A 17,846-nucleotide genomic window follows, 5' to 3' on the forward strand; every position below is an offset into this window, starting at 1 on the left:
TCACCTCAGCTAACTTACACAGTGGTGTGAGAGAGAGAGAGTGTGAGAGTGTGTGTATGTGAAAGAGTATGTGTGTGTGTGAGAATGTGTGTGTGTGAGTGTGAGTGTGTGTGTGTGTGTGTGTGTGTGTGTGTGTGAGAGAGAGAGAGAGAGAGAGAGAGAATGAGAATGTATGTGTATCTCGGGGTGGGAGTGGGGTGAAATTAGTTTCAGTATCCCCCAGTGAGGAATGAGATAGTCAAGGGAACCCTGAACCAGAGCAGGGAGGGAGAAGGGAAGCTAAGTTTTAACAAGCACTAAGATATGAGGACCCAATCATATTCAGAACTCCTAAAAGGAGTCATACAAGGTGGAAGCAGATTCCAGGGTTAAGACTTGTCCTTAACCTCCAGAGTCAGATTCAAATAGTTCTACACCATCTCCCACCTTCAGGGTTCTCCTGCCTGGCTTAAAACGACCCAGAATACCAAAGTATTCCTGTGGTTATCAGTGGCTATCAATACTCAACCTTTGCTAGGCTATGGACCTGTTTGGGCCAGGGCTTTTTCCTAGACAAGTTGTGGGCTCTGCCATTACCTCCTAGAAGCAGTCTCCCTCTCAGAGGAGAAGCCAGTGGGCTAGGCTGGGTACAGATGGGAGGGAATAAGATTGAATTTCTTTTGCAATTTGCTTGTGGGGATTTTATGGAACAACCTGTGTGACCTTTCAGTAAATCTTTTCACATTTCTGGGTCTTAATTTCCTCTTTTGTAAAATAAGGACCCTAAACCCAGCCCTGTGTCCCTACCAAAACTATTGTAAGGACCAATGAGAAAATGGATATGAAACACTTCAGAAAGTTAAAAGCACCAGCTATGTAAAGTTAAGGGAATAATGTTATTATCTTTTGTTCTTAAGACAGCAAACCCAAAATGTAGAATTAGAAAGGTTGAAGTTGGGAGGGAGTTAGCTAGGGCCTTCCTGCTGCCCTGTCATGAAATAAGGCCCAGAAGGAGGGTCCAGCCTGGCTCCCTTGGGCTTTGGGAAGATTAAACTGGCAAAAGAAAGTGAAATTAAATCAAGGCTGGTTTGAGGGAAATGAGGTACAAACAGCAGCTGGCAGGCACAGACAAAAGGGGAAAGGAAGGGATCGAGGCAGGAGATGTATACCCCAAGCTGTCGGATCGATAGGACATCCCAGACTGGGCATCGGGAGGGGGCGGGTCAGGGTAGGGATCCATCTGGAGGAAGTAAGCAGTGCTGTGGTGGTAATAGACAGGGTGGACATGGAAAGTAGGAGCAGAGGTGGAGGCAGTAGAGGAGGAGGAAGAGCAGGAGGAGGTGACAGCTGATGGAGGGCTGGTCCCGTGAACGTCGGAACTGAAAGATTGTCCAGAGGAGAGGCTACGCATTCGCCGCAGAGACACACGGCCCGGCACGTAATGGCTGCCCTCGCTCTCTACCAACCTCTGCGATCCCAGGACGTGCTGTGGTTCCACTAGACGCTGCCGGACGCTGCTGTGCAGGCTAGGAGCTGCAATGAGAGAGTGGATCCAAGTGAGGCCCAGCTGGATGAGGCAGGCAGGCAGCCCATTCATACGGGTCCTAGTCCTGGGGTTCCCTTTCCCCCAACCTTGCATTGTGACCCTGCTCCTGACCTTTCATTCTCCCAGTCCTGAGAATGGGGCCCTCCCCTCCCCAGGAACTGTGTGAGTAAAAAAGATGATGCCCATGAAGCAACGGTGCTCCTAAGAGAAGGGTGCTGGGGCGATGTCAGACACGCTCTGAAGGATGGGAAAAGAGACCTCAGTGAAGGGTTACTGTAACCAGGATCCAGGCAGTTAGGAGGGCAAGGGGCAAGAAAGGGCAGGTAAGAGAGTGAGGCAAGGTTCTAAAGGGTGAGAAGAACCAGCCCTTGGCTGGGACTTCCAAACTGTGCTGGAGAAGAGGGGTGGCTATTAAGCCTAGGACGAACCCAGGAAGGTGGCCCAAAATCCAGGCACAAAGAACAGCCCATTCCCCTGGGGGACAAACGCCGTCAATGCCTGATGCCTGCTCCCTACCCAGATAGTACAGACTTCCCTGCTCACTGTAGAATGGAAACAGTCCCAAACCACAGCAGGGGTCCCAAAATCCCATCCTGGTCCTTTCTGTCCCCATTGATGTTAGTTAGGGAGTATAAGCACTTCTGGAGCTGTCTTCTAAAGGGCTAGTGACAGGAGTCATGAGAGGAAGAAGGGGATTAAGAAGTTAAGAAAACAGAGCAGAGGAAGGTGGAAAAGGAATGAGAGAAAATCAGGGATGATGGAAAGAGAAAGACCTAGAGAAGCCAGAGAAAAGAGAAGTGAGGAGTAAAAGAAAGGAAGGAGGATGGGTAGTAGTTAGTAATAGTTGCTGATATTCTGATAACACTCTAAAATTTACCAAGTGCTTTCCCAAGAACCCCGTGGGAGGAAGGTATGGTAGCCATTATTGGCTCTATTTGACAGAAGAGGAAACTGAGACTCAGAAAAGCGACCTGACCAAAGACATATGGCTATTGAAAGTGTCAGAGACTTGATTCCATTAGAGGGAGGAAAAGAGAGAGAGAGGGAAAGAGGAGGGGAGAGAGAGAGGGAGGGAAGGAGGGAGGTGGGGGGAGAGGGGAGAGAGAGGGAGGGAGAGAGAGAGAGAAAGAGAGAACATAGAAAAGGAAAGGAGATAGGAGAAGAAAGAAGTGACGAAGAAAGAGGAAAAGACAGAGGGAAAGAAAGAAAAGAGGAAATGGAACATAGGAAAGGTAGAAAAACAGAGAGAACTGGGCAAAGAAAGGGAAAAGACAAAGAAAGAAGGAAAGAAATAAAGGGAGAGAGAAAAGAGGGAGGCATAAAAAGGAAATCAAGGGGAAAGACATTTCTCCCTCTCCTTACCCCAGCTCAAAGGCAATTGTGTGCATTTCTGTTAGGAGTCAGTTTCCCCTTTTCTTGTGAAAAAGGGTCCCCTGGGCTACAGGATGTAGAAGAAGAGGCTAAACTTTGGGTCCTGGGACAGCACTTCCTCCCCAACCACTGCAAACTCATTAAGCCTGCCCTCATCATGCCCCTTTTCCCAGCACCCAGTGGGAGCCCCCAGAGTGAGTGGGCTGATTCTTCTCTACCCACCCAAGCCTCTTCCTGAGGTTAGTAGGGAGGGGCTGTGCTGAGGGGCTGGGGGTGTGTCAGTTGGCTGCCTTGGAAGCAGGAAGGGGCAGAAAATCAGTTAATCCCAAATATGGGAGGAAAAGCAACCCCAAAGGAAGATCATCAAACCCGGGTATTTCCAGAGGGACTGATCATCCGAGCTGACAGACGCCGAGCACACAGAGCGATCACTGAACCTGCGCCCCATCAGCCAGGCAGCGTCTGGGGGGAGTCAACAGGGCCAAGGGGAGAAGAGAACCAATTTACAGGGGGCCTGGAAGCCTTCTCACCAGCAAATGGAAACACTGCCCATTTCTGGGAACACTGGGATGAACTGAACCCTTAGCTACTTCCCCAGCCAATGCCCTGACTTATTCAGGGCAGGGAACGTCCTCAACTATACAACAGTTCCCCAAACCCATTATATTCTTCCTTCCTGGACTTATCAAAAGCTGGTAATTAGCTGTGTGACCAAGAACAAGTCACTTTATAAAATGAGAGAAGCTCAGAGCTGGAAAAAGACTATAAATACAGTCCAATTGGACTTACTTGAGAAAGTATCCCTCTGTGACTGACATCCCTAACAAGAGGTCAATCCAGCCTCTGCCAAAAGACTTCTAGTGGTGGAGAACTCACTACTTCTGAAGGCAGCTCACTCTACCTTGGGACCATAGCTCTAACAATGAAGAAGTTGGTTTTTTACATTATATCCAAATCTGCCTCTCTACAACTTCCAACCAGTGTTCCCAGTTCTGTCCGTTAAAGCAAAGCAGAACAAAATCTAATCCCTCATTTATGTAATAGTTCTTCCCTAAGCCTTCTCTTAGGTAGGTTCAACATCCCCAGACTTTTATTTGATTTCCAAATAGCATGAACTCCAGGCCTCTCATCATTCTCATGGTTCCTCTTCCAGTTATTTCAGTTTTTTAAGGTCCTTAAAACATGGAACTCAAAACTGAAGATCATATTTCTAATAGGGATTCATCAAGGCCATGAGAGAAGAGCTCATTCTCCCATTCTGGGCACTCTGCCTTAATGCATATAGCTCAAGGTTAAGTTAGCTTTTTTGTCTACCCAGATTCATATTGAGATGGCTGTCCACTAAACACCCCAGGTCTTAGAGGAGAAATGACTTGACCTTCTTGGACCTCAATTTTCTCATCTATAACATAATCCCTGTGTCTCCCTCCCTGCCATGTCATTTGATGAAGACAGACAAGGTGTCTAGGGAAGGAGTTACAGGAAGATATAAAACAAAGAAATCCAATCTGGAGCTCATGAGACAGGAAAGGGAGAGACTTCCCAGAAGCACAGATTAACTATCAGGATTTCTGGTCTTTTAAGCCTACCTCAATTGTGCCATCTGTAGGTCCTGCTCCTAGCCCTGTCTGCTATGTGAATTTCTAAGCCCCTAGAGTTAGAGATGCCAAATTGGTGTGAGCCTCAGGCCAGACCAGGTCCCATCTTTAGCTAGAAGCTCCAAAGTTACTAAGGAGGCTTCTGCCCATCCTTTATATATCAGGAAGAGAATTTTGAGATTATCTAGTTACAGATTCGTAGGATGTATAGTTTGAAGGGACCTCAGAGATCACCTAGTCCAACCCTTATTTTATAGATGAAGAAACTGAGGCCAGAAGAAGCCCAGTGACTTGGCCCAGTATCACACAGAAAATGACTCACAGAGCTGAAACTGAAGCCCAGGCTCTGGTGCCAAATCCAGTATTTCTTGAACCATACCACCCTGCCTCCTTAGTTAGCTGATAACCTGAGGCAGCAGGGAAAAGACCTTGGCAGGAGACCTTTGCTCTCATGGCTCTCTTGCCCGGTTTACATATTTCACCTATGCCCTGGGGGTGGGGTGGGGGGGCAGCTTTGAGAGCTTGTGAGGGAAGGGGAAGGTTGCTGGCTTTGCAGGGTTCTGGAATCATTCTGGCTCCCTTGATGAAGTCCTATACAGTAAAAAGATTCCACTTACTACAGTAAAGATTAAAATACATTTTATCATTAAAGATTACTCACCAAAAGCCAAATTGAGGCTCATTTTGAAGGAGGAGAGGTGGGATCAATGTGGAAGGAAGTTACAGGGAAGGAGGGAGATTTCAGCTCAATATAATGAATAACTTCCTAATGATTACAACTATCCTATAACAGGCTGCCTGGAAGAAGATGGTGAAGTTCCCATCCCTAGAGGAGTAAACTGCCCAGGTTGGATAAGTGACAAGATGTCGTAGAGGGATTCCCAGCATTGAGAAGACTGAGGTTGTTGCTCAGTCATTTCAGTTCTGATTCTTTGTGACCCCATTTGGGGTTTTCTTGGCAAAGATACAGAGTGGTTTGCCATTTTCTTCTCTAGTTCATTTTACAGATGAGGAAATTGAGGTAAACAGGGTTAAGTGATTTGCCCAGGGTCACACATCTAGTAACATTTGAACTCAGAAAGATGATTCTGACTCCAGGCTCCACACTCTATGCACTATAACTCCACCTAGCTGACCTTTCTCCATAAAATCTCTTGGGTATCTAGGGTACTAGATAAGTTATTTTTCCCGTCTAGGATTTTCAGATTCCCTAAGATAGGGGAAATAACTAGTATTTGTTTTTATGGAGAAAGAGAAAATGTAAAAGTTCCACTCAACTACTTTCAGAATTAGGAACATGGAACGTAAAATGACATTTAATAAGCAATTAGTAATTTTAAAAATAAAATTCAGTTCTATTAAGAATAAAGGACAGAAATTTAGGGGAGGTAGGAAATGAATGAAAAAAAGAGGGAGAAAGACAAGGACAGACAGGATACAAAGACTGAGACAACTCTGAGGGCCCTTACCCCCTTCTATTTTGTATCGGTTATCTATGTACGTGTCCTGTGTTCCAGAGTTAGAGACTCTCAGAGCTAAAATGGATCTGTACTGAACCTCTGTTCATATTAATAGCTCAAGGAAAGTTCCTTTCAATTCAGCCCGAAGGTGGCCAAAGTCAACAAAGAAACTGAGGCCCAGAGAGGGGAAAGAACTTTTCCAAGGGCACACAGTGAGTGCCCCTAGTTCATAGTTCTTTCAACAATAATGCACTGCTTCCCTACTCCTTGAGGGCAGGGACTATATTTTATTCAATTCTGTATTGTGAGTTCCCTTCCCCCTCCCATATTCCAAAATAGGGCCATGGACATGGTTAAATGCTCAGGAGAGATTTACTGACTGTATGAACGAATGAGAGATGGAAAGAGATAAACAATGACAATAAAAGACACAGAGGAAGAAACAGATGCACAGCAGAGACATACAAAGGTAAAGGCAGAAAGAAATCACTTATGACTCATAGAATGGTAGCACTGAAAATTTTTACAAGTTGTTGTGTTTTCACAACTACAGATATAAATGGGGTTGTCACCTTTTGATGCCTGACCTGGGAACTGGATTACATTAAGTGAAGCGCTAGAGTTTCCCCACCCCTGTGCTTGCTGCCAGAGGAAGGAAGGGTTCCTGGCCTTCCCATAGAGACCAAGCAGCCTCTCCCAATTAGGCTACTTGGGATTTTGGCTGCCGTGTCCCTAGGACAACCTCCCCATCCCGGTGCTACCTACACTGAATGGACACTGGTGATACGATTTCCTCATCCATGTCGTCCACATCATCTGTCATGATAAAGTGGGAAGGGTTGGGGCGAGTGCTGCCCATCCAGCTGGGATCGATGTTGAGGGCGGCCACCAGAGTGTGAATACCGGGATTGTTGACAATTTGGAAACCACACAGGATCTCAATCTGCTGCCATCGGTGCAAGCGCTCCCTCAGGGCTGCTGTCACTTCACTCAGGGCTTGCCTGGAAATAGAGGCCAGGCAGGAAGTAAGCCTCAAAAAGCATAGGACCCTCCTTTTAACCTGACAGGCCTGGCATACTTTGGCCAGACCCTAGCCCAGTCCAGCCCAGCCTAGTCCCAAACCAATACCATAAGAATGGTTTTCCCATGCCAGAGAAACCAAGGTGTAGGAACACAGAAATCCTTGGTCTAACACTTACCCATATTCATCCTAGGCAAGATAGCTTTGGGATCTGAGCCTGGGCAAAGGCCTGCCACAGTTCCAAGGAGGAGAAAAAGTCTGGGGGACAGTTTGGGTCAGGGAAAAGCCTAAGAAACATGAAGGCAGGAAATAGGGCCACATCTTTCTTTCTGAGCTATATGGGAAAGAAGGTACCAGGCCTGGAGCCCCACCTCAGAGCTTCCAGTAGGGATAGTCTTGGGGAGCCCATCTTCCCAAAATGGCAGGAAATACTCACTTGGCTGTTAAGATTTTGTGATCCACATCATCCAGGGAAGAGCTGTGGGCCACATGGAAGGTTCCAAACAGGGTGTTTCTCTTCTTTTTAATCTTCTCTGCCTGAAAAACCCAAGGTGTGTTCCCTTAAAGGGAACAGGGCTCAAGAATGGGCCTCAGCCCAGACTGAGGCCTACAGAACCAGCTATATTCTTCTCTGGCTAGGCACATGACCATGTATTCCAGTTGAAAGGAAGAGAATAGTGATCATTCTAGGCAACTGCTCTGAGAAGGCATGTTTTCTCCCAGATGCTGCCCAGTACCTATCCTTGGGCAATGAAGGGCCCAGCCCCCGGGCCTAGTAGCTGTTGCATCTGTCTGGATCTCAGATGTCTGCTTCTCCTTCCCTGGCCAGGGGCCCTGAGCCAATGTCTCTGACAGAGGTCAGGGAGATGGCTCTCCTCCCTTCTCCTGGGGTACACTCAAAGAGTAATTATAATAACTTCCATTCTACAGCACTTAAAGCTTCTCAACTCTTTGCACACAATATAGTTATAATATCCCATTTTACAGATGAAGAAACAGTCTCAGTTTAACACAAGGCTTGCTTTCTCTCAGTGTAAAATAGAGACGATAATATTGATGCTAGCTACCTCACAGGATAGTTCTGGAGGCCCAAATGATACAATAATAATGATGTTAATAATAATGCTAGTATTTAAGGAACTCTTAAAACTTGAATACATTATCTAATTTGAGCTTCACAATCATTCTGTGACATAGATACTAAACAGGGAGACTTGTGACTCCATTGTTATAGGAAACTCCTATAGGAGGAAATGCCCTCTACCAATGCAGATTTGCATCTTTTTTCTCTGCATCATATAGTTGCCACAGTTGTCTTAAGAGAGCTGCCCAGAGCCCTGAGAAATGAAGCAATTTGGCCCAAGGTCACATGGACAGTGTGCGTCAGAGGTCTATAAGGCCATAGGAGGCCTGACATCCTCACCCCTTCCTTGGCCACCAGTAGTTGTTTCTCAGCATTCTGCTTCTTGATGTTGTAGTACTGCACCTCTACCTCATGGGTCAGCTGTAGCCACTTCTGCAGGGCCTCAGGGGCATACCAGGAACTGTGGGACTCCAGCTCCTTCTCAGCATTCTTCAAAGCCATGCGTACCTACAATGGCAAGACACAGGGTATAGGGTCATAGCCTCCACTTTATCTCCGGTTCTGCTAGCCCAACTCCCCAAGCTGACAAAGGCCACAACCACCTGAGGTCTATGGAGGAAGACTGAACAGAACACATTTCGACAGAGTTTTAAAGTTTACAAAGCACTTTTCTCATAACTACCTTTTGAGGCAGGGAGTAAAAGTATTACTATCTCTATTTTAAAGAGGAAACTGAGACTTAAAGAAGCAAAAAGACTTCCCCAGAGTCACGAGCCAGTGTCAAACCCGTGCCTCCTGACATCCAATCCCATGCTGTTTCTACTATGCCACCTTGAACATGAGGAGTGCAAAGACCAGTCCCTAGAGCCTCCCTCAATCCATGCTGAGCAGGAGGCAGACCTCACGGCAAGGGATGGGGCCAGCACTGAAGTTGGCTTCAGGGAAGAGGGCTCCTTTGCCCAGCTTCCTGCATTCACCAAGTCTGGGCCTTCCTCCACTCTCTCCCCTGCTCCCTCCAAAGATGATGTGATCTTTACAACATGAGGGAGTCGGATTATTGTTGAAAGGACCCACAGGATGTAGGTGTCAAGGATATGACTGAAACCCAAGGCTTCTGGCTCTTTACCCAGTTGAGTCCAACAAATATTCAAGTGTTCTGAGCCATGTGGGCAACAGGGTACTGGTACTACTTTCAAGAGCCTGTGCCCAGGATTCCCTCTACTAACTCCATGTGAACTCCTCCTTAACCTTCACTTGGGGATTTCTCTCCAAAAAAGAAAAAGATAAAAGGTATTAATTTGTTTACTTTTGAAATGATGATCAAGAAACAGAAAGCTGAATAAACTATAATAAATACTAAAAATCTAATCTGGTTAGACTTGGTGCTACTTCGAGAAGTGGAGGAAGGAGAAGAGGAAGTAGTCGTATGGGACGAGGAATAAGACAGGGAAAGGAGGAGAAAAACAGGGATAACATGGAAGAGACACACCCAAACTAAGGGGGTGGGGAAGGGCAGAAAAGAGACAGAGTCAAAGAGAAGGCAATGAAGGGAGAGAGAAGGACTTGCTGGGTTTTGAGCTATTAGATATCATCCATTGGTCTAGGGACCAATGGTTGAGAGTGCAACAACTGTTATCTACTACCCTCTGAAATACTGATTAACCACAGGACCTCAATCTTCAACCGCTCTAAACCCTAAATCTCTAGATCAGGAGTTTACTGTTTTTATGTCATGGACCCCAATGGCAGCATGGTGATGCCTATAAATCCCTGTTCAGATTTTTTGCTGCCTATATGCATAATTGAAGGACATGCTAAATTCTAGTTAGAGATGAGTGAAAATAAAGATATAATTTTTTCCCCTTTCAAGTTCACAGACCTGCCTCAAAATCTAACGAAATACCCTGATTTAAGAACCTTTGCTCTAGAATAATCAGATCAGGAGATTAATAAAAATAGCAGTAGCAATAACAACAGCTCCAAAGTCTTTGTTTCTAACAATAACTCTGTGAGGTAGGAAGTGCAGATATCACTCTCTTCATTTGACAAATCTGATTGAGACTGAGGGAGCTGAACTGATTTGCCCAGGATCCCACAGAAAATGTGTGGCCAAGCTAGTTGTGACTGGACTGTAGTATATGAGAAAAGCCCAATCTTGGAGCAGGCCCCATCTTCCCATCCATCCACCCCACCTCACCCCTATGTTCCTGGTCTCATGTGACCAGGTACTACTGGCTGCCCCCAACTCCTACCCAGCAAGGTCCACCCTACCTGCTCCAGTTCTTGCTCTGCATATTTCTGGCGGCTGAGCTCATTCTCTGTACCCTCACGTAGTTCTCGAAGCCGGTGTGCCTCCTGTTTAGCAATGCTGATCTCATCTTGTAATTTTTTCTCCAGGTGCACTTTTTCTACTTCTACTGTCCGATGTTCCTCCTGGGCCTTCTGTAGCCTGTGGAAGATGAAGGACTATGTTTCATATATCCCAGATTTTCCTCCCTCATTCTGTAACAAATCTATATGGAAGACCTAGTGGTCCTGGTCTTAGGCTCTGTCAAGCTGTGGGAGGCACAGGAAAAGACATGGGTCCTTGTCCTAGACTAGGCCATGCTGTATGCAAGATAGCAATGCCAAGTCAAGGGAGATGCATAAGAAACTTGTGCTTTATCAAATTGTGGGGCAAACAAGGAGAGAAGGAGACTGGGTCCCACTTAAAGTCTGGCTGGGGATATAATAATAATAATAATTCAATGCTATAATGATTTTCTCATAAGGATGTGAAATTGCTAATCTGTATCTATGGAGGAAGTTTCCATGCTAGGGAATGAAAACCCAGGTTTTGCCCAAAAATAATTAGAAAATTCAAGTCCCCTAGGGAGGGGGTTAGGAAGCTACTGTTAGCACTTCATATTTTAATAGGAACTGGCTGAGAACTGGACTTACAAGATTAGAACTTGAAGTGTTAAGTTCTGATAAGGGTGAGGACAGTGAGAGTTCTGACAAGATACTGGTCATGGAGGACGACAGCACAGTCCTCTATGGGAAAGAGGGGCCCCAAGTGGGAGTATTGTGTTGAGGCAAGTCAAAGACAAATTTAGCTCATGTCCCTGGGCTTTGGACTAGATGATCTTCAGTAGGTGCAGATTTAATCCACCAACTTGGGCTTTATATAAAGAAAAACTTCAAACAATATTAGAGCTAACTACTTCTGGTAGCTGTGCTCATTCTGACTGAAATCATGTAGTAGAATCGTCTGCCTGAGGAAGCAGTGGGTTCCCCCTTCACCAAAGGTCTTTAGGCAAAGGCTAGATATATTTGTCAAGGGATGCTGTAGAAAGGATTCCCATTCAGACACAAATTGGACTAGATGGTCCCTCCAACTTTTGCCAACTCTGAAATTTCGTGATTCTTTCATTTCTAGTTCTAAATCCTATGATCCTCTGGAATCTGTCATCCTGCAGAACCAAGGACCTGGGATTTTTCCTGCTGCCCACCAGGTGGTGCCATGTGTCCTAATTATAACCAGGGCTGAGCTCTGGTCCCTTCCAGCCCAGTTTTGGGGCTATGAAAGGGCCCATGGACCTTCACAGGCAGGAGTCAAAGGCGGTTTTAAGGTTAGAGAAGAGGATGCTATGGGAGAAAACAAACTTCACTGGCTCCTGAATAGAGCCAAGGGTAAGAGCACACCTAGACTTCTTGTCACACTTATTTTCTACTCCCACTTCTAGACTGCCTCATCCATGTGGCAAGAGCACTAGATTTGAGATGAAGGGGAGACTGGGTTCAAATCCCAGATCTGTCACTATCCGTGTGACCTTAAACAAGTTACAATCTCTTTGAACCTTAGTGTCTTCATCTGTAAAATGAGAGGGTTGGGCTCAAAGGTCTGTAAGATTCCTTCCATAATAACATTCTTCTATTTGGGATTATAACATGATGGATTAGAGTTAGAAGGGGCATTAAAAAGAGAATCATAGAGAATTTTAAGGTACAGATGAGGAAATAGAAGCCTAGAAAAGGAAAACGATCATAACAAAACTCCAGAATATACCATTAAAGGAATAGTGAATGCCTAGAAAAGGAAGTGGTAGACCCAAAGAGGCAAAAAGAGGGATACCAAACTAAATTAATCCCACATTTTTGACCAAATTAGATTTATATCAAGGGTATGCTCTAGGTATAGTTTACTAGACTAGCAGCAAAACATTTCATAATGCCTCTTCCTCTCCTCTTTATGGTCCTTGGTTTGCAAGTTCTATTCATCCCTCTTCTTTAAGGTTTTTGTATTCATTCACCTCCGTGGTTCCCTCCCCCAACCCTGCCAGCCCAGTCCTCATGTTCCTCTTCCTAGGGGATTTCAATAATCTTCTCTTGCCTTCTCCTCTTTAGTCTCTTTCCTTTCATCCCTCCTGCAAACAGAAACAAGATCAATTTCCCAAAGCCCATCTCTGGCCAAATCTCTCTATTTAGGGATCAGACAGGGTTCCCTATGGACCTCAAACTCACCGACCTGTAATTCAAGACCCTCCATCTTCTCCTCTCTTCAATTTCCCCCCAGTTCATTCCAGTTCCCTTAGGGGAAAGCAAAAGTCTAATCCTCTTCCACATGACAACCTTTCAAATATTTAGAATCACAGAAGGACAGACCCAGAGAACACCTAGCTTAGCTTCCACATTTAAAAAAGTATATCCTTATTATCTTTTTTTAATATTACCTACATTTCCCAATGTATTCCTCCCTTCTTCCTCTCAAGTCATCCCTAAAAAACATAAATTCTGCAAAACTAACCAACATTTCAAAAAAGTCATACATTATATGCAGTGTTCTATATCCATGGTACATGGATACTATGGTCACAGCACAGCAGTGGCTCTGGTGCTCACTTGATGATCCCCCTGCTCTGCTCTGAGCACAGTAATCATGTTTCCTCCACGCCTGATGCCTCTCAGAACCCATGCTCTGGCTCTTCCAGCAGCAGCCCTACTGGCTCCAGCCTCCTCCTCTCGGTCCCCTGGATGCCCTTGCTCCTCTCAACTCTCAACTCAAGGGCCACAAAGGCCACTGCCAGTGGGGGCTACTCCTCATCCTTATTCCACAGTTACTTTGCATTTGCTCCACATGTTGTTTTCCCCAGTAGAATGTAAGCACCTTGAGAGCAAGGACTATTTTATGTTCATCTTTATAATGCAAATGCCTAGTCCAGCACCATGCACGTATAGTGTTTGTTGCTTAATAAGTAAACCGAACTGGATATGTGTACGTAATAATATTATAATTATTAGTAACAGTATTATCATTTATATCATACTTTAAGATTTGAAAAATACTTTACATATACTTTCTCATTGGATATTCACAAAAACCCTGTGAACTAAGTGCTTACAGATATTATTATCCCCAATTTAGAGATGAGGAAACGAAGGCTGAGAAGTTAAGCAACTTGCTTAACAGCTAATCAGTATCTGAAGAAATAGGATTTGAACCTGAGTCTGCTTACTCAAAGTCTGGCATTCTACCCAGTGGGTCCTGTCTCTCTCCCCTAAAAGGTGAGTATACCTTGATGGCAGGGACTGGGTCCACTGAAAAAAGTACTAGATTCAGAGTCAAAGGATCTGGGTTTGAATTCTAACCCTACTACTTATTACCTGTGTAACCTTGGACAAATCACTAGGTCTCTCTGGGTCTCAATTATTCATCTGTAAAATGAGGGGGGGTCCAACTAGCAGGTCTATACTGTCATCTTCGGTTCCTGATCTATGATCCAATGATCTTCCTGGAGCTCATAACAAATGTTCAGCAAGTTCTTGCTGACTGAGCACTACTTTCCATAGCCATATTTATCTTGTCTTTTGTAAATTTATTTTGTAAATTTAAGGCAAATTTCTTGCTTTCTTTACTTAAACATCACAAAATGTCAGGACTGGAGACTATCTGATCCATCCCTTTTATTTTAGATAGGAGAAAGGCAGCATGACATAATGGAAAGAGCCCTGGATTTGTATTCAGAAGACCTGTATTAAAATTCTAGCTCTGCCACTTACTACAGTTTTGATCTGGGGAAAATCCCTAGCCTATTCTGGATTTCAGTCTCCTTTGTAAAATGAGAGGATTGGGCTAAATGATTTTGAAGGTCTCTTCTGGCTCTATAACCTATTGCAGGAAAGTGAAACCTAAAAAAAGAGATTTTTCTAAGGTCATGTACGCAATGAATATGAATGAGATTTAGGTTAGATGTAAGAAAGAATTTCCTAATGATAACGGCTATTAAAAAAAGCAATATAGCATAAGACAAACCATGAAAGTCTCTCTTAGAGAGAATAAAGAAGTCAACTATCCATTTGACTGCCCAGAAACAAGAGCCTGAATAACTGACCCCCTCACTGACTATTGTAGCCAGAGAATTTCATGATCATACACAACTAACAAGGTTCAGAGGTAGGATGATCAAAGATAAAACACTTTCTCTTGGGACAGAGAGAGGTTATTCTTTTTTAATTCTCTGGCCAGTTTGGGAGGATGAAAAAACATTGGACTAAGGAGATTTGAATTTGAGTCCCAGCTTTGTCATTAACTTTTTGTGTGACACTGAACAAGGCAGCTGACCTCTCCATATCTGTTTCCTCATTTATAAAAAGAGGGGTTGAAACAGATGTCTTTAAAGTTCCTTCTAACCCTTAGGATCATAGGATCCAGAGTAAGAAGAGATCATTTAGTCCAATTATTGTACTTTACACATTAGGAAATAGAAGATCAAAGAAGTGACTTGCCCTAATAGTTGACATCGCACGCCCCTCCTTCAGCAGTAGTCTTTGAAGACCCACTCATTTACCTCTCCTGGAGGTCATGAAGGCTCTGCTCAGCTCTGTGTAGCCCCTCCAGGTCTTTCATCATCTTCTTCATATGCTCCTTGGAGTATCGGTTCTGAATATAGGCGAACCAACATCCACCCACCCCAATGACGATGGACACAACCAGCATGAAGTCCTTCAAATGGTTATGGCGGGTCACTGCAAAAGGGAATGACAAGGAAGTTAATCATCCCCCAAACCAGTTCTCTGTATGTTCCTCTCCTGCATGTCTCTGATGGTCAGGGCCACAGACAATGTCAACAGGGTCACCAAATAGAAACAGCAGCAAATAAATCCTTCCTGGTATTGTGCCCGAGTCAAAGCTTAACCCACTGCCTCTGTGTCTGTAAACCTCTCCTTTTCTGAGCCCCTGAGGTCAAATGTTTATTAAGTGGCTACTGTGTTCAGGGAACTGTGCTCAGTACTCGGGCTACAAAAATGAAAACATAACCTTTTCTCTGCCCTAAATTAAAATTAAATGGAGGGAAAAGTACACATACACAAATAACCATGATACTTACTGTCTAGCATTCAAAGTCTTCCATAATCTGATAATCTATACTCTATCTTTCCAACCTCTTCTAATGTTTTTCTCCTACATATACTCTACATTCCATTAAAATTAAACTCTCTGTCCTCTATACACATCACATACTCTCCTGCCTTGTACCTTGGCCTACATTGTTCCCTATGTATACAATGTCTTTCCTATCATATTATTTTTTGGTTGATATCTCTTGTTCTTATATCACTTTTATTTCTAAATATGTTCCTCCCCATTCCTCCACTTAAAGAGATAGCTCTTGTTGCAAAGAATAAAAATTAAGGGAAAAAAACAGCTTGGCAAAACTGACTAACACATCAACCAAATCTGACAGTACATGCAATGTTCCACATGCACAGTCCCTCGTCTCTGGAAAGAAGGAAAGGAAGGTCATTTTCTCATCTCTTTGTTTGGGCCAAGTTTAGTCATTAAAATTCCAGGGCTCAGTTTCCTCTTTTTTGTTGTTTAGTTGTTACTACCCACCTATTTACACTATCATAGTCATTGCTTATACTGTTTCTCTGGTTCTGCTTATTTCATTTACTTATATCAGCCTTCTGTTATTTTCATCTGTTGAATAACTACTCACACTTTCATATCATCAAATCAAACACCACTTCCTCCAAGAAGCCTTCTCTGATTCTCTCAGCAGGAAATGACTTTCTGTCTCAAACCCTGCATAACCCTTTGACTGCACCATACTGAACGTGCTTTAATATATAACAGTGTATATTAAGTTGTCTATAGGATAGCCTATCCTTTTACTGAACTGTGAGCTTCACAAGGGTCAGGGCCAGGTCTTAGCTATGCTTTGAATGTTTCCACACCCCACACACTGCTCAGTACAAGCAAGCACATAAGAAACTTAATATTTTAAGAGAGATGCAACAAGGTCCTACTTATCTAACTTCTCCCCTATCCTCATTGCCTAAAATTCAGACTCTAATCTCATTGTCCCATTCTCACCTACACACCTTCATTTGCTCTTCTTTTGACCTAGAAGGGCCTTTCCTTTCTCATCACTCTTTCCAGAATGTATCTGTTCTTCAAGAGTCAGTTCAAGTCCCAATTCCTCCAGGAATCCTTCCCAAATTCTCTAAGTGCTTCCTTGAGTCAGGGGCCATGTCTTCTCCTCCTATCACTTCATGGTGCACAACACAGAGTTGAGCCTTCGAGAAATTCTCAGGATATATTCATTTAGTGTCCCATAAGCACCTTGGCCAAATCTTAGAACATCCCTGGGGGTAGATAGAATGTTGGGGGGTGGGGGAGAAGAGTACCACCAGCAAGAGACAATTCACTTCAACATAAGCACACTAAATGCCTCCTACAGGAGACCTAGGACTGGGAGGAGGAGAGCAGAGGAGAAGGGAGAGATGTTTAAGAAATGTAAGAAGAAATGAGAGAGAAGAGTTCATAGTAAAGTTGGGGAGATAAGACTCACAAACATAGTCAAATGCTAAAATAAGTATCACAGACTCGAAGAGGTCTGACAACTCAGATAATTTTGAGTTTCCTGAGGTTGTGGTGCTCTAGAAGTCTTCCAGGAGGACAAGGGACTCAAGCTGAGCTTCAGAAGATGTGTAAGAGGTGGATGACAGAGGGGAAAATTAGGGGACTGAGGTAGGGTCAATAAGTACAAAGGTAAAGGAGGGGAATGACCCTGGAATATGTGTGTATGTGTTGGGGAAGCTGGCCCCACTGGAGTAGAAAGACTGGAATGTAACGAGGATCATCTGAGAGATCTGGAGATGAGTGAAATAGGCAACTGTGGGAAAGACCAGAAAACAAAGACGTTTTGTTTTGGGCCTTAGTTTCCTCATCTTTAAAATGAGAAGATTGGGTTGGATGACTTCTAAGAGCCCTTTCAGCACCAGATCCTATGATCTTTTTGTGCCATGAATATAATGTTAGAGCTAGGAGGGCCCTTAGTGGTCATGTAATTCAATCTCCTCATTTTACAGGTGAACCTGTGAACCCTGACTCCAAATCTAGTATTCGAAAGAGTGCTGCACTTTATTGCTTCTCTTTTAGCTCTGACCATCTGTATTCTATCCAGTTTCAAGATTCTGATTCTATGAATCATTACTTGTCCCATTATTTTAATGGAAGGAATTACCTATAGTTGCATCAGCCCCAAACCAGACTATGTGCTGGTGGCCCACAGACTGGGGCAATCAGACAATTTCTTGAGCTTTAAATTACAGTGGTAGAGATCCAAAGCCCTGTGAGTGGCCTATAATCAGAGCAGAGCCCTAATTAATTTAAATTGTGCTTCTCCAAATTACCTTATAGAGGAGAAGATTTATCTGCACAGTTGTTCTTTTAGGTCAAATGATATTTCTGCTTTTTTCCCTTCTCTAACCACATCTCCCTCCCCACCAAAAGAATAATAGG

General features: G+C 44.1%; 1 protein-coding gene across 2 annotated transcripts in view; it reads right to left on the reverse strand.

The window, feature by feature from the left end:
- Positions 1–17,846, reverse strand: part of STIM1 (stromal interaction molecule 1) — a 246,113-nt gene that overhangs the window by 5,802 nt on the left and 222,465 nt on the right. For both annotated transcript variants that reach the window (XM_036744735.1, XM_036744736.1), the window contains exons 6-11: positions 14,887–15,064; positions 10,331–10,508; positions 8,399–8,566; positions 7,412–7,512; positions 6,720–6,955; positions 1,446–1,512 (exon numbers count right to left, since the gene is read on the reverse strand). In XM_036744735.1, coding sequence (XP_036600630.1) covers positions 1,446–1,512; positions 6,720–6,955; positions 7,412–7,512; positions 8,399–8,566; positions 10,331–10,508; positions 14,887–15,064 — 928 coding nt within the window. The remainder of the gene's footprint in view (positions 1–1,445; positions 1,513–6,719; positions 6,956–7,411; positions 7,513–8,398; positions 8,567–10,330; positions 10,509–14,886; positions 15,065–17,846) is intronic.

This window comes from Trichosurus vulpecula, chromosome 2 (assembly GCF_011100635.1).
Source record: "Trichosurus vulpecula isolate mTriVul1 chromosome 2, mTriVul1.pri, whole genome shotgun sequence".
Lineage (NCBI taxonomy): Eukaryota > Metazoa > Chordata > Mammalia > Diprotodontia > Phalangeridae > Trichosurus > Trichosurus vulpecula.